The sequence below is a fragment of the Pristiophorus japonicus genome, chromosome 7 (genome assembly GCF_044704955.1).
Source record: "Pristiophorus japonicus isolate sPriJap1 chromosome 7, sPriJap1.hap1, whole genome shotgun sequence".
NCBI lineage: Eukaryota > Metazoa > Chordata > Chondrichthyes > Pristiophoridae > Pristiophorus > Pristiophorus japonicus.
In genome coordinates this window covers 94685835-94702584 of record NC_091983.1, presented here as the reverse complement: position 1 = coordinate 94702584, position 16750 = coordinate 94685835, and the positions used below count along the sequence as shown (strand labels likewise).

The following is a 16750-nucleotide window of genomic DNA, read 5'->3' as shown; positions in this document are numbered from 1 at the left end:
GCCATTCAGCCAGGGCTAGGGGCTGCGTGCTTTGGGCCCCTCCCACACAGTTCGGCGCCTGGAGCTACTGCACTTGCGTGCCGACTGTAGCGCGCATGTGCAGAGGTCCCAGCACTGTTTTCAACGCCGGGACCTGGCTCCGCCCCCCCACAGCTCGTGCTGGCTGTGCCGAGAGCCAGAGGACCTGCGAGCAGGTGGAGAATACCGAGGATTTTTTTAGGCGCACTTTGTGGCGCGAAAAACGGGCGTCCAGGTCGGGACTGCGCCGTTCTAAGCCCGTGTGGAAACTTGGGCCCTACAGTCCAGCAACATAGAGGAATATAACTCTTTCGATCACATAAAAAACAGTCATAAACATAAGAACATACATCAGAACTAGGAGCAGCAGTAGGCCATTTAGCCCCTCGAGCCTGCTCCGCCATTTAATAAGATCATGGCTGATCTGATCCTGGCCTCAACTCCACTTCCCTGCCCGCTCCCCATAATCCTTGACTCAAGATTCAGCAACCAAAATAGAAATAGGAAACAAAATCATCAAAGATCTAAACACCCATAGCAAAACTCAAAAATACATGAAAAAATTATACACAGTGAAAAGGTACCAGGCTTATATTTGCATTACATTCGCACAAAAACTATGGGGCCAAAGATACTCGGCTCTTCCAGAAGGGGCGGATACCAAGTACATGCTTAGTTCCAACCGTGCCCAGAAGTTACACGGAGTGGAGCTTCTGCCAATCCAAACAAGGCCACTGACAGAGGTGTGGGGCCATGAGGAGGGGCTCCCATATTGGGTTTTTCCACTTTCCCAGCCTGGGATCAGTGGCAGGTACATCCAATGAGAATAGGTGTGGATCACATACTGGACCTCGAAATTTGCATTGTATGCAGCCCTCTCACAAAGAGGGCATAGGGAGGCACGCAAGACTCGGCAAAAACTCCCACCCTGGCACTGGACGTTTGGGAGAAGACGGGTGCCCGAGATGCATCCTTACAGGCATGGGCACCCACTGGGAACATACAGATCTGCAACCTCCCAAGTCAACATACTCTGGTGGGGTCTGCAGTCAGAAGAATTGTTGGACCTCAGGCTTTCAGCAACCTTTTTATCTAAATTGATGTTCACGACATTCCTCTCCTTCCTTCCTACCCAAATTCAGGCCCCACAGAAGCTCGAGGATATTTGTGCTAACTTTCCAATTTGCTTTGCTGACCATCATGTCTGGGGATTGGGATTTGTTCTGTTTATTCGAAATAACCTTATATCCAGGTAAAGATAATGTAAATACACTCATCTGAATCCAAAAGCTTTTAATAGGACATAAAGGTAATGTGGAACACTTTCAGGTTTTGCTAAACAGCATTGATAGTTGTATGTGGGCAATACATAGAGCAACCAGTGCATCTGATGGACAACCTTCACAGTGACAACTTAAAGGTTTTTTTAAAAACTAATTTCCAGCATTCACCATACATTTTATTTTAAACTGTAGTTGCTGAATATTTAATTGTCAGGGTTAGCTTTTCCTTGCTACAAGCTTGGTCACGTTTCCTGTTACCGTTTTGTATTAAAGCTTGCGTCTACTAGTAAGTGCTTCAAGATTAGGGGCTGGGTTTTCTGCTCCTGGCTGCCTTGGTTTTCGCCCCAGAGGGGCGGCAATGGCGGTGGTGAGCTCTTCTGGGTGGGCGACCAGCTTCCAGTGCTCCGTCGGGGTTTTCGGGGCCGGTTTCATCAGGGCGTGGAGCATTATGCCCGGAAGAGACGAGCCCCTCGTTGCAACACCGGATTGATTTCTGCCTCCCACCTGACCCGTAGCGCTGCGTGAAGTGCCGTGCTGGGACAGCCTGTGAAAACGGGCGGTGCAAGCTGTGGCAGCTGCAGAGGGGTAAATAATGTCGACCTCAGGTAAGTGCGATTGTTTTTTCTTTTCTTTTCTTTGTGGTTTATGTAGTGGTGGCATGAGGTGTTTTTTGGGAATGTTTTTGGTGGGGTTTTTTTCAGGGTTATTTTTTTCCTTCCCCAGGCGCCTCTTACAGCACTCCGAGGCCGGCTCGTTAGCTCGGGATTTTCGCATGCTGAGCCGGCCTAGCACCCTGAGAGAGGTGTGCAATGCCTCCCTTAGTGCTCTGCCACACACTCAGGGTCCAGCTACCTAATTTTGTCGACTGAGGCACAAACTTTTTCCAGGTGGTATCAGGCCTGCCCCGTCCCGAAATAATAAAAGCCGAAAATCTAGCTCGCTGACTCCCAAAAGCCGCCAGAGTCAGGAGACTGTACGGCACAGTGGGTTAGAACATAAGAACTGAAGAAATAGGAGCAGGAGTAGGCCATACGGCCCCTCGAGCCTGCTCCGCCATTTAATAAGATCATGGCTGATCTGATCATGGACTCAGGTCCACTTCTCTGCCCGTTCCCCATAACCTCTTATTGGTTAAGAAACTGAATATATTTAAGACAGATAGACAATGACCCAGCCTCCACAGCTCTCTGAAGCAGCGAATTCCACAGATTTACAATCCTCAGAGAAGAAATTTCTCCTCATCTCAGTTTTAAATGGGCGACCCCTTATTCTAAGATTGTGGAAATATGCAGGAATGGCAACATAAAATGGAAAGACCTCCGAGAGCAAGGTTAAGGTGCCTTGAACATAAAATGAATTACCAATTGAAATTTGATTAGTCATGCTTCCTTAACATCGCCAGTAACGAGAATATACTAATCATAAGGATACAGACAAAATGTAATCAATGGGACAGAATGTACTAATCAACAGGGTACAGACAAAATGTAATCAATGGGACAGATTGTAACTAGAATAACCCAATCACCAGAGCACAGACAAAATGTGTAGTCAAAGGAGATGGGGCCAGATTATAGAATAGTATAAACCAGGAGGGGAAACTCCACCAAGGCAGCGAGAACCTAGGAGCAACACTCGGCAGAAGTAGGCACCAAGGAAGGGACCCTTGACAGAAGAGAGTTAGGACGGGACTGATCATCCAGGGACCGATTGGGCAACTATAAAGTATAAGTGGCGAGTCTTGTATTTCTTCTGTAATAAACAAACATTAACGGTACTGCCATTGTCTCGTGTGTCATTTGGTATTTAACTCAAGAACCGTCGCAGGCAACTACAAGTCACATGATTAGCGACCCAGATGGGACGATTCTGAGTTAAATTAAATAAATAGGAAAGACATCGGAGAAATAACAGAAAAAAGGTGGAATCTCCCAGTCATGGGAGGAACAGTTTAACCAGACCCTGATCAAAAATGTCAGGGGATGGCTTGAAACAATGAGCTCACCCGGATTTCCCAGAGGAGACTCATTCTTCGACAAAACTAAAAAAGAGGAAGTCTAAATGTGTCTTAATGGTAGCATGTTATGTAGAATTACTTAAGCAGAGAGACCTCAACAAAACTTTACAAAACCAATGTGAACACGAAAAATCAGGACGTCAGACAGACTTCGGAAAATTGACAGACGAAGTTAAGGAATTGGGGTTCAAATTAGCGGAGCAAGCCAATCAAATTGAGACTCTCCAAAACGATAAAAAAACTCCATGCATTGCATCTGGCCTCTAGTATGATTAGGGCAGATAACAGCAAACAAAATGAGGAGAAAATGAGGCAAAATTGCAGAGAGACTCAAAACAAAGCAGATGATTTAGAAAACAAATGTCGCGAACTAGTAGCCATTCTTGGATTCCTTCAAGCGGCTCACATAACCGATAGGGAAAACAGAGCAGACCATACTCCGTGCAAGAAAACTATCAAAGAATTAGAAAGCCAATTGATCATGCAAAAGGGTGTTATGCATGCTTTTGGGGAAGACGGCCCTCAAGTGCGCCAACAAAATAGGGAGGACCAGGGAGGGGCAAGTGAATGTGACCCTTGCAGCAGTGATTGTAGCTCAAATACGGACCACTGGGAGTATCGTCCACCCCCACAGGCACCTGGCCATGACCCACCCCCATACCCAGGATCCCCGAGGAGCGATCCTATCCCCATGTACCCCATAACTACTACCCGTACTCCTGGAGCAGATGCCAATGCACCCTACACATACATAACCCCCTTCTCCATAACCTAGTTGAAGGATTTAGCTAAGGAAGTGACCCCGTTCGACGGGAAGAACTACCACTTATGGAGAGCAGCTGTAGACTAGACCGCAGTAACGGGTGGTTTAGATGAAGTGGAGACGGTTAAATTTATACCCCGATGTATGGGGCCCACTATTTTCAGAGCTCTCCCCCGAGAACAGCAGCGAGGCGCGGGCACCCTAACTAACATGTGGGTAGCCATGGAGGCAGCCGCTGGAGTAGACAGAAAAAAGCCAGTAGACGAAATGGCCCAATTTAAACAGGGAGACCAGGAACACCCTGTCACCTATGCAGGAAGATTGTGGGTTGTATTTAAAACCGTCTTTGGGGCAGGTTTAGATAGAACAGCCTTGGCAGATGCCCTAAGTTCACAGTAGCAGAAAACCCACGCCAATGCCCATGGTAAAGCATCGATAAAGCATTTCAAAGCCTCCGATGAGACCCACACAGACGCATGGATCATTAGGCGCATGACTAGTGCAGGGATAGAGTACCAGGAAAACCCCAAAACCACAGTCCAAAAGGGACGCGTGCATGCATATCAGACAGCACCTGGACATGGGCATGGTCAGGAACAATGGAAAGTAGGACCACGTAATCCCGGCCCCTATAACCCCGGCAATAATTCTTCCCCCCCCCCCCCGAGCCATGTTATAACTTTGGAGAAACCGGGCACTGGCAGAGTCAGTGTTGCAAGCCCAGGGCCACCCCCCGCTCTAATCAAACGGGAGGAATGGGTAGAATGAACCCATACCACGAACAAGATTATGACTATTGACGGGGTCCGACCTCGGAAGTCGTGTGTGAGATAGAATATGATAACCATAGACGCCCGACTGTTTTAGTACCGTAGGAGGTCGCGATACCACATTTTTATGGGACATGGGAGGATCTAGAACTTGCCTCAGTAGTAAACACCAATTCACACAAAACGAAATGAGTGACCAGAAAGTCTTACTTAGTAGCTTTACTGGCCATAGCCTAATGGCAGCGTTCACTAAGCCGTTAAGAGATAGGATTGGGACATGCCTATCCACTCCACCCATCATGGGAGAGACAGATATTATAGGAATTGATTTTATGAGAATTTATAATTTAGCCTATATGACCCGGCCAATAGATGTATATGGAAAATGTGAGACTTAATGCAGCAATTCGAGGTAACCACAGGAACGTATGATGCGCGGGTGCGTTGCATGAAACTTTCATTTTTAACCCTTCAGAGATGACCCCCTCCCCCGAACTACAGGAAATTCTAATTCAGAATGTGCATGCTTTTGCTACCCATAAACATGAATGCGGTAAAATGAATATTGAAGTCCTAGTTACGGGACCTGACCCGCCCCCTCAACGACAGTATAGGGTCCCGGCAGCCGCCCAGAGTGATGCAGTCAGTATTATACACAGTTTGTTAGAACAAGGAGTCCTACGACCCCTTGCGTCTGTTAACAATTCTCCTGTCTGGCCGGTACAAAAACTAGATAAGTTGTGGCGAATGACTATAGATTATAGAGCCCTTAACAGGACGAACCCGCCATCCGCAGTCACCGTGGCTACCGCGTGTGATGTCATTACCCAGTTATCCCCAGCTGCGAAGTTTTTTTCAATATTGGACATAGTAATGGATTTTGGTCCATCCCCTTGGCAAAGGAATGTCAATACAAGTTTGCTTTCACCCACGGGGACCAACAGTATACCTGGACCCAATTGCCTCAAGGCTTTCATAACAGCCCTTCAATTTTCTCCAACATCTTAACCCACAGCTTTAAGGGTTTTTCGCAGCCCTCGGCCCCTGTGCTCTATGTAGATGATATACTTTTACAAACAGACACACTGGAACAACACGCCAAGTTATTCGACGAGTTGCTGCGCGCCTGTTCCAATATTGGAATTAAGTTAAACCCAAAAAAAGCTCAGATAGGAAAATCCTCAGTGCAATACCTCGGAATGACCGTCACCCACAGCTTGCGAGAAATGAACTTGCAAAGGAAGGAGGCGGCCTCAAGCCTCCCCGTTCCGACAGATGTACCCTCACCCCGTTCCTTCCTCGGTATTACTGGATCTAGTAGCAAAATCCCTGTACCAACTGCTCAAAAAAGGAATTCAGTGGACGTGGGGTGACCCAGAACAGCACGCGTTCCAAGTTTTTATTCAGGCCCCTGTAACCGTCCCCCTCACTTAAAGCTAACCCGTCCCAACCCTTTTATTTAGAGACAGCCGCCGATAACACAGGCCTCCTGGGGGTACTGTTACAGCACCTTCATGACAAACTCCAATCCGTAGCTTACGCCTCACGCATCATAACACCAGTGGAAGCAACTTTCCAGCCCTGTGAGAAGAATCTTCGGAGTGTCTTTTGGGTGGTACATAAATTCTCCCCCATAATTGGACTTAGCCCCCTTATTATCGCAACGCCACACACCCCCATCAAAATGCTGATGGATGAAAATCTCAAGGAAGGCTCAGTCAGTTCCCAGCGAATCGCACAATGGACCCTCCTTCTCCAAGGACGGGACATTACAGTCCAGTACCAGCCCAAGCCCACTAATCTAGCTCACAACATGTTGTATCCCAGCGACCCACATCAGTGCGAGATTCTGACTTCAGGTACCTTAGATGGTCCCTTTCAGTCAGAAAGGGAGGGAGGAAGAGACAGTCACAAAGTCGAATTTAAAACTCACGTTTACGTAGACGGCTCTTCCACAATTATAAACAGGCAGCAGTGCACAGGATTCTCAGCAATAAAAATGACCCCGGACAGTAAACAGGCTTTAGAACAGACGCCAATTAAATTAGAAGGCAGTAAATTGCAGAACTAAGCACGATCGCCTATGTAGTCATGCATCCAGAAGACTACCCGACACCTGTCCAAATTTATTACGACAGCAGTTACACATGTAACAGTCTGACTGACTTCTTGCCCATCTGGCAAGCTAGAGATTTCACTTCCACAGACGGAAAACCAATAGCTACAGCCCCACTTTTGAAATAAATTTTTGATACAGCCACCTCAAACTAAGGTCCGTACATCATAACCAAAGTCAAAGTGCACACTAAGACTACCCCCTTAGGGAACCGAATGGTGGACGAACAAGCAAAAGAAGCGGCCCGTACAGGTTTCCTATGGGACCCCTTGGAAAAGGTAAAAACTGCACCAATGGCACCAGTTGCTGTTACCCACCCGATACTGGACTTGGCAGCCAGTCAGGCTACAGACCCTGATCTTAAAAACATACAATTAGGAAACCCATGTCCAAAATCTTACCTAGGACAAAATTTACAGCTCCACAACGGAGTAGTACTTAAAGATGGCAAATATGTATTCCCGGTGTCAGAAAGGGGAGAAATGATTTACTAATGCCATGATATCAATGGGCATCAGGGAATAGATAGGACCACGGCCAAATTGAAGAAGCTATGCTGGTGGCCTGGAATACAACAAGAAGTGGAAGGGTATGTCAAAAACTGTCTAATATGTGCCCAGAACAATCCAACACAGTACAAAAACCAGGCAGAATTAGGACATACTAGGCAGGGTAAAGACCCTTGGACTCAACTTCAGATAGACTACGTAGGACCTTTACCCATCTGTCCCGGTGGTAAGAAATACATCCTAGTCGTGGTGGACGTATTCTCCAAATGGACCGAGGCATTTCCAACTAACAATAATTCGGCCGCCCACAACCGCAAAAATACTTATGGAAGAAATGTTCTCCAGATGGGGATTGCCAGAGGGCATCTATTCTGACCAGGGAACACATTTCACGGGACAAGTCATACAGCAAGTCATACAATTGGCAGGGGTAAAACAGAAATTCCATATCGCCTACCACCCGGAATCAAGCAGAGTGGTAGAACGCATGAATCGGACATCAAAAATGTTACGAAAATTAGTACAGCAGAACCACACGTCCCGGAACAAGGTCCTCCCTTATGTATCAATGGCCATCCGAAACACAGTGGTAGCCTCTACAGGCTATTCACCCCACGAGCTAATGACCGGAAGAGTCACGAGAGGTGTCCAAGCCTTCATGCGATTAGATTTGAATGAGATCCAGAAAACTTCCTTGTCTTCAGAGAAATACATGTCAAACTTGATCAAGTATTTGGAAGCTGCTAGAATGGCTGCCGCAGTGAAATTGGAAAACAGACATAAACAAAGTAAGACCTACTTTGATGGGAAGGTACATCCAGGGGAACTAAAAATCAGAGACCAAGAAATGGTAAAAATCCAGAAGGAAGGAACTTTCCCTTCCCCTAAATATGCCGGACCATTTAGTATAATGAAAAAGGCTAGTGCCTCAGTGTTCAAGGTCATGCATGGCCAAGGGAAGTATAAGTGGCACCACCTTAATCAGCTAAAACTCTTTGGGAAAATAAACAGCCACATGTACCACGTCATGTTAGATTCAGCAAAGACAGGGCTTGCCCTACCTGACCCAGCAGCTAACCCGATCCCAGCCCAAGGCATAATACCAGTCTTGCCAACTATCTAAAATTTAGAGGCCGCAAGTAGTTCAGAGGAAGCCACCAAAGGTAGTAATAGTTCAGAAGATGACCAGGTACCCTCCCCAGGGACACCTGACGAAGCCCGTGTCCCTCACGATGAGACGGCACCAAGTCCAACAGACGGTTTGTCACAGAGTTTCGAAGCTATGAGTCTCACACCTCGAGTCAGTCACCCACCCACCCACCCCCAACGGCCAGAAGGAAGCGAGGACGACGGTTTCCAGAGAGAGAAAGGAACACAGTCGCGTGGACTAGAAACCATCCAATACCTTTGCCTGGGTCTGCCCCGGGTTCGAGGAGATTGAGAAGACCTACTCCATGAGGAGAGCAACTGATACTGTGTTTTATTATCCTACAGGGTGGACATATATGCCAGAAGTAATCCCATATCCTGAATCAGAACATTTAACGAATGGAGTAATCAGCTGAAATATGGACTAATGATTTTGTGTTTTATGTGTTTGTTTATTACTGTAATTTGTATTGTAATATATCATTGTGTAAGTGGGTGTCAGGAGTCAGAGGGAGGAGACGTAGAACCCCTTACGAGATAGAAGTAGTAACGATGGGGTAACCACGGAGAGACTAATTTTGGTAATCATCCTCGCCGTGGCAGCAAAGACCCAAGGTAACACTTGTAGCCCTCCGGTACAGGTATTTTATTATGCCAATGGTACTGGAGAGACACATTCCACAAACTGTACTAATGCGGCAAGCAGTTGGGAGGCCCCGACTAACAGGAATAACGTATGTGCCTGTAATGGTACAGCAAAAATGTGCCACAAGACCAGCCTGGATGGTAACCTAACCAAGGTATGCATTAGGTGCAACCATGTGACCAGCCCAACAATGTCACCCCATCTGGCAGGCCATGGTTAGTAGCTCTTTGGCAGGCCAAGAATGGTACTACATGGTCTCCTCGGCCAACAACCCCTCGACAGTGCTTAAATGTACTCTGACCAGAAGGGAAATATGTTGTTATGTTAACAAAGGTAATGGTCAATTACAGTTGTTTATGGGATGTAGTAGTAATGCCTCTGTACTCAACATAACCAGCAATCCTCGGACCAATACAAAGCCCAACTGTTCATGCGAAAATCAGGATAAAATAATAGTGTGTCGAGAACACACTCCCACCACCACCACGATAGCCCCGACCACCACTGGGATCCCATCAACCCCCCCCCCCAACTACCGAGACTCACTATAAGTGGGAATGTCCATAATATTGAACGAGGACTAAAGGGAGATGTTGTGTTATGAGAAACTAATCAGGTTGTGTATGACAATGGACAGTATGAGTTGATACCTGTTGTTCTTAACATAAGTAATATTCAGTTTCCCAGCTGGTGCCCAGACAATTTAAGGAAATTGTATCAGGACCTGACTTCACTACGGTTGAGACAAGAAATAGGACCAAATAAGATGGAAAGTAAGAGTAGGCGGAAAAAAAGCATTGCAAATGTCATAGGTACAGCATACGGGGCAGGAATGGCCACAGTCAATACCTTAGATATTAACGCTAAGATAAAGGGATTGACCGGACAAATAAAGCAGGTTTTAACTAGTTTAAATAATAATCAGAGGCAGGAAAAGCTGACAGTAAGCTGGAGAAAAGAATGGTCACCATATTGGAAAGTCACGCTCAGACTATCAACCAATTAATCAATACTGCCAAGAAAGCAGAGAACCAAACTCAGGCGCAAGTTTTGTGTAGTATTTATGGAAACTGGATGATAGAACAATTACAGGAAAACCTGCAGAAAGCCACTGAGGGTAAAGTCCCCACCTGGATCAACAATACCTAAATTCAGAATCTGACCTCGAACAAGGACCATCATACTCTAGAGGGTTGCCAGCTGCGAAAACAATGCAAGGTGTGGTTCAACAAGGAATGCGTCGGATCAAGATGAACGCCAGCGATCAGAATAATATTGGGGATACCAGTATTCAATAACCAGACTGTTATGACTATTTGACGCAAGGAATGTCAGAACCATACAAGGCGGAGTATGGATAGGCCGGACCAATATGAAACCATATGCGGTAAATCTACCTACCGGAATGACTGGGACCAGTCTGCACCAATGCAGCCAAACTACCCGGACAGTGCTCTGCCCATACAAGATCTATCCTACCAACGAGGACCAGTGTGGTTTCAAGAACAGCACCGCCAAGAACTGTACTCTGACCATGTTGAATGTGAAGGCCCAAACATTCGTCAGGAGTGCCGATTTGGGACTTATTGGGCCCAAGTTTCAGGCCTGGATGCCCGTTTTTCGCGCCACAAAGTACGCCTAAAAAAAAACGTACCTATTCTCCGGCTCCCTGCAGGTCCTCTGGAGCTGGGCACGGCGCAGCATGAGCTGTGGGGGGCGGGGCCAGGTCCCTGCGCTGAAAACAGTGCCGGGACCTCTGCACATGCGCGCTACAGTGGGCGCGCATGTGCAGTAGCTCCAGGTGCCCAAAACTGTGGGAGGGGCCCAAAGCACGCAGCCCCTAGCCTTGGCCGAATGGCCTCACTGGGGCTGCGTGGATAATGCTCACCTCCCATGCCCAGCTCCCGCCCGACCGGACCCGACTTGACTCCCGCTCTGCCCCCGCCCCCGGACCGGACCCGACCCGACCCCCGCTCTCCACCCCGCCCCCACTTCCCCCCGGTGACCCGACTTCCGCTCCCCGGCGACCCGACTACACGACTTCCGCGACTCCTCCCCCCACCGTAACTCCAGCCCGAAGTCTTGGGTCTCTCTTCTCTTCTCTTCTCTTCCACCCCCCCTCCTCGCTGTCAGAAACACAGACACTGACAGAGAGTGAGAGACACACACACACAGAGAGATAGACACACATTGGGGGGGCCGTCCCAGCACGCTGTTGGAGGACTGCCAGTGCTGCAGTCGGTAAGTAGAAAATGTTTTATTTATTTATTTTTTATTAATTTTTTTTGATTGATTTATTAATGTATTTATTATTTATTATTGATGATGGCTCTTTATTTGTAAAACTGAAGTGTTTAATGTTTGTAAACTTCCCTTTAAACCCCCCCGCCATTCCCTATGCCTGATTTGTAACCTACGCCTGATTTTCTAAGTGTAGACAAGGTTTTTCTGAGCATACAAAAATCTACACTTCCTCCATTGTATGTTAGTTTGGAGTATGTTTTCACTGCCTAAACTTTCAAAACGGGCGCAAGTGGCCGGACACGCCCCCTTTTGAAAAAAAAAAATCTGTTCCAAACTGAAACTGTTCCAACTGACTAAAACTGGAGCAAACTAAATGCAAGAATTGCAATTTCTAAGATACTCCATTCTAAACCAGTTGCTCCAAAAAAACAGGAGCAACTCAGGCCAAAACTTGTCCCCATTGTTTCACCGCTATCGAAAGGACCTACTATTACGGAACACAAATTTGCCCAATACCCAAACCAAGCTTCTGCACTCATCCGTTGATACCTCTGAGAATTGGAAACAAAGAAATTATTAATATCGAAAGAAGAGGACAAGTCAATATCACGGTACAAGAGACCTTGAAAACCCAGCTGGAAACTTATTTTGCCCGGAGTGACATCAACACTTTCTCTCATCTTACCGTCATCTTAATAGCAATAATTTTCCTAGCATTGATAATAATGGTAGCATACGTGAGAAAGTTGGTACGTAGATTGGAGTTACAGCTGGGATGTATACAAGTAGGGACAGCCTTACAAAATAGACAAAGAGGACCCCGTATCGAAGCCGAACTTCTACTGTGATCAAATCATTAATATATATAAATAATGATTGATCAAAAGGAGGAATGTGGAAATATGCAGGGTATGGCAACATAAAATGGAAAGACCTCCGAGAGTACGGTTAAGGTGCCTTGAAAATAAAATGAATTACCAATTGAAATTTGATTAGTCATGCTTCCTTAACATTGCCAGTAACTAGAATATACTAATCATAAGGATACAGACAAAATGTAATCAATGGGACAGATTGTAACGAGAATAACCCAATCACCAGAGCACAGACAAAATGTGTAGTCAAAGGAGATGGGCCAGATTATAGAATAGTATAAACCAGGAGGGGAAACTCCACCTAGACAGCGAGAACCTAGGTGCAACACTCGGCAGAAGTAGGCACCAGGGAAGAGACCCTTGACGGAACAGAGTTAGGACGGGACTGATCATAAAGTATAAGTGGTGAGTTTTGTACTTCTTCTGTATTAAACGAACATTAATATGCCACCATTGTCTCGTGTGTCATTTGGTATTTAACTCAAGAACCGGCACAGGCAATTACTAGTCACATGTCTATCGAAATTGCCGTTCAAGCAACAAGGATTATGCCCTCTAGTTCTAGTCTTCCCCATCAGTGGAAACATCCTCTCTGCATCCACCTTGTCAAGCCCCCTCATAATCTTATACGTTTCGATAAGATCACCTCGCATTCTTCTGAATTCCAATGAGTAGAGGCCCAACCTACTCAACCTTTCCTCATAAGTCAACCCCCTCATCTCCAGAATCAACCTAGTGAACCTTCTCTGAACTGCCTCCAAAGCAAGTATATCTTTTCATAAAAATGGAAACCAAAACTGCACGCAGTATTCCAGGTGTGGCCTCACCAATACCCTGTATAGCTGTAGCAAGACTTCCCTGCTTTTACACACCATCCCCTTTGCAATAAAGGCCAAGATTCCATTGGCCTTCCTGATCACTTGCTGTACCTGCATACTACCCTTTTGTGTTTCATGCACAAGTATCTCCATGTCCCACTGTACTCCAGCACTTTGCAATCTTTCTCTATTTAAATAATAACTTGCTTTTTGATTTTTTTTTCTGCCAAAGTGCATGACCTCACACTTTCCAACATTATACTCCATCTGCCAAGTTTTTGCCCACTCACTTAGCCTGTCTATGTCCTTTTGCAGATTTTGTGTGTCCTCCTCACACATTGCTTTTCCTCCCATCTTTGTATTGTCAGCAAACTTGGCTACGTTACACTCAGTCCCTTCTTCCAAGTCGTTAATATAGATTGTAAATAGTTGGGGTCCCAGCACTGATCCCTGCGGCACACCACTAGTTACTGATTGCCAACCAGAGAATGAACCATTTATCCCGACTCTCTGTTTTCTGTTAGTTAGCAAATCCTCTATCCATGCTAATATATTACCCCCAACACCGTGAACTTTTATCTTGTGCAGTAACCTTTTATGTGGCACCTTGTCAAATGCCTTCTGGAAGTCCAAATACACCACATCCACTGGTTCCTCTTTATCCACCCTGTTCGGCAAAGGATTTCAGCAAATTTGTCAAACATAACTTTCCCTTCATAAATCCATGTTGACTCTGCCTGATTGAATTTTGCTTTTCCAAATGTCCTGCTACTGTTTCTTTAATAATGAACTCCAACATTTTCCTAAACATAGATGTTAGGCTAACTGGTCTATAGTTTCCTGCTTTTTGTCTGCCTCCTTTCACCTCTGGGACTAGCTTTGGACCCAGTCCAGCCCAGACGGCTGCATTGAAAGTCTCCTCTGTCCCTCCGTAAAGGTCCTAAAAACTACCTGACAATTTGGTGGTCTCATTCAGAAAGACTGTGGGGATTTCCTCTGTTGCTAATGCTGCCTATCAGCACACTTTATGTGCTAACATACCTTTCTATCTCCACAACTCATAGATTTGCTTTAAAACCCGAGTTCACCCAAGTTTTGAATACTGCTCCCATATCTGGGGAGACATTTCTGGCACCTCTCATACTCCTGGACAGGATGCAAGTAAAAGCGTGTCTCCTAAAAGGCAATCAGATTGGTGCAGTATGGAATATTCAAAATTGGGTTAACATAGAAACATAGAAAATAGGTGCAGGAGTAGGCCATTCGGCCCTTCTAGCCTGCACCGCCATTCAATGAGTTCATGGCTGAACATTCAACTTCAGTACCCCATTCCTGCTTTCTCGCCATACCCCTTGATCCCCCTAGTAGTAAGGACCTCAATATTGCAGCATGGTAAACCTGTGCTAACTGGCTTGGGGGTCTGAGTACCTAAAATGGAAACATATTACCCAGCACTAATATTCCTCACTAAAACGTTCTACAAAAATATAGCATTTAGAAACTGGAGTAAATAAGACCGATTTAAGAAAAATAATTTTTAGCATTCACATCTCACAACCATAGAATGGCTTTGAAGTGCAGATGTTGAACACATTTTTAGGGTCAGCTGTTCCTCAATGGGTCAGATAAGCACAGCAATTAGCCCAAATTATGGTTGCATGTAGTAGTTTGCAGCAATAATTTATAGCTTGCAGTTTGTGTCATACCTTACCGATAAAACAATTGTTATAAAGAAACTCAAACAAGAATTACTAATCAATTGCACATGAAAACAAACAGGCTGACTTCAAAATCCAGTTTCTAATAAATGTCGATATTTACCTTGTGGTTTTGTCTTTTGTTTTGACTTTAGTTTTAACTTCTTGCTCGAAACCTCCACAGCAGAGCTGATCTTGTTCTTCTGTGCCATCACAAGACACTGAAAAATACAACAAAAAAACAATTATAATGGGACTTAAAAAATGACTCGGGCTCAAGAAACATTAACAGGAAGACATAATAGACGTGTTCATAGTTATGAAAAAGTTTACTGGAGTAAAAAATGGAAGATTATTTTCACTGATCAGCAAATCCGTAACACGAGATAATAGTACTAGAAGCACTGGGCCCAAGTTTCCACATGATTCGCGCCTGATTTTTAGGAGCAACTGGTGGAGAACGGACTATTTTAGAAATCGCAATTCTCCACATTTTTTTTTCTGCAGTTCTAGTCAGGTAGAACAGTTCTAGTTTAGAACAGAATTTTTCTTCAAAAGGGGGCGTGTCCGGCCACTGACGCCTGATTTGAAAGTTTCCAGAGTGAAAATGTACTCCAAACTAAGGTAGAATGGAGCCAGTGAAGATTTTTGTTGAACTGAAAAAACCTGTTCTACACATTAAAAAATCAGGCGCAGGTTACAAATTAGGCGTCCAGAACGAGGTGGGGGGGAGGGGAGGGGAAATGAACTCATTAAATTCGACAATAAATCCTTATTTATACTTCTACAAATATTATACAAATAAATCCAACCTGAATAAACATTTATACGCCAAGAAAAGATTAAATAAACCATCTTCCTACCTGTGTGAAAGTGCTTCAGCCAGGGAGAATTCTGCAGCCGTTCGTGCCGCTGAGCGGGAGGGGGAAGAGAGAGAGGGGGGGGGGGTGGTGGAGAGAGAGGGGGGGGGGTGGTGGAGAGAGAGGGGGGGGGGTGGTGGAGAGAGAGAGGGGGGGGGTGGTGGAGAGAGAGAGGGGGGGGGGTGGTGGAGAGAGAGGGGGGGGGGGGTGGTGGAGAGAGAGAGGGGGGGGGTGGTGAGAGAGAGAGGGGGGGGGGTGGTGAGAGAGAGAGGGGGGGGTGGTGAGAGAGAGAGGGGGGGGTGGTGAGAGAGAGAGGGGGGGGTGGTGAGAGAGAGAGGGGGGGGTGGTGAGAGAGAGAGGGGGGGGGTGGTGAGAGAGAGAGGGGGGGGTGGTGAGAGAGAGAGGGGGGGGTGGTGAGAGAGAGAGGGGGGGGTGGTGAGAGAGAGAGGGGGGGGTGGTGAGAGAGAGAGGGGGGGGTGGTGAGAGAGAGAGGGGGGGTGGTGAGAGAGAGAGGGGGGTGGTGAGAGAGAGAGGGGGGGTGGTGAGAGAGAGAGGGGGGGGTGGTGAGAGAGAGAGGGGGGGGTGGTGAGAGAGAGAGGGGGGGGTGGTGAGAGAGAGAGGGGGGTTGGTGAGAGAGAGGGAGGGAGAGAGAGAGAGAGAGAGAGAGAGAGAGAGAGAGAGAGAGAGAGAGAGAGAGAGAGAGAGAGAGAGAGAGAGAGAGAGAGGGAGGGAGGGAGGGAGGGGAGAGGAGAGAGGGGAGAGGTGGAGGGGGAGGTGGAGGGGGAGGGGGAGGTGGAGGGGGAGGGGGAGGTGGAGGGGGAGGTGGAGGTGGAGGTGGAGGGGGAGGGGGAGGGGGAGGGGGAGAGGGAGGGAGAGAGGAGGGGGAGGGGAGGGGGAGAGGGAGGGAGGGAGAGGGGGAGAGGGGGGAGAGAGGGAGGGGGAGAGGGAGGGGGAGGGGGAGAGAGAGGAGGGGAGAGAGGGAGGG

General features: G+C 46.7%; 1 protein-coding gene across 1 annotated transcript in view; it reads right to left on the bottom strand.

Annotated features, from left to right (window-relative positions):
- znf512 (zinc finger protein 512) overlaps nucleotides 1-16750 on the bottom strand; it is a 131316-nt gene that overhangs the window by 56916 nt on the left and 57650 nt on the right. Inside the window, exon 3 of the mRNA XM_070884193.1 lies at nucleotides 15030-15126. Coding sequence (XP_070740294.1) covers nucleotides 15030-15126 — 97 coding nt within the window. The remainder of the gene's footprint in view (nucleotides 1-15029; nucleotides 15127-16750) is intronic.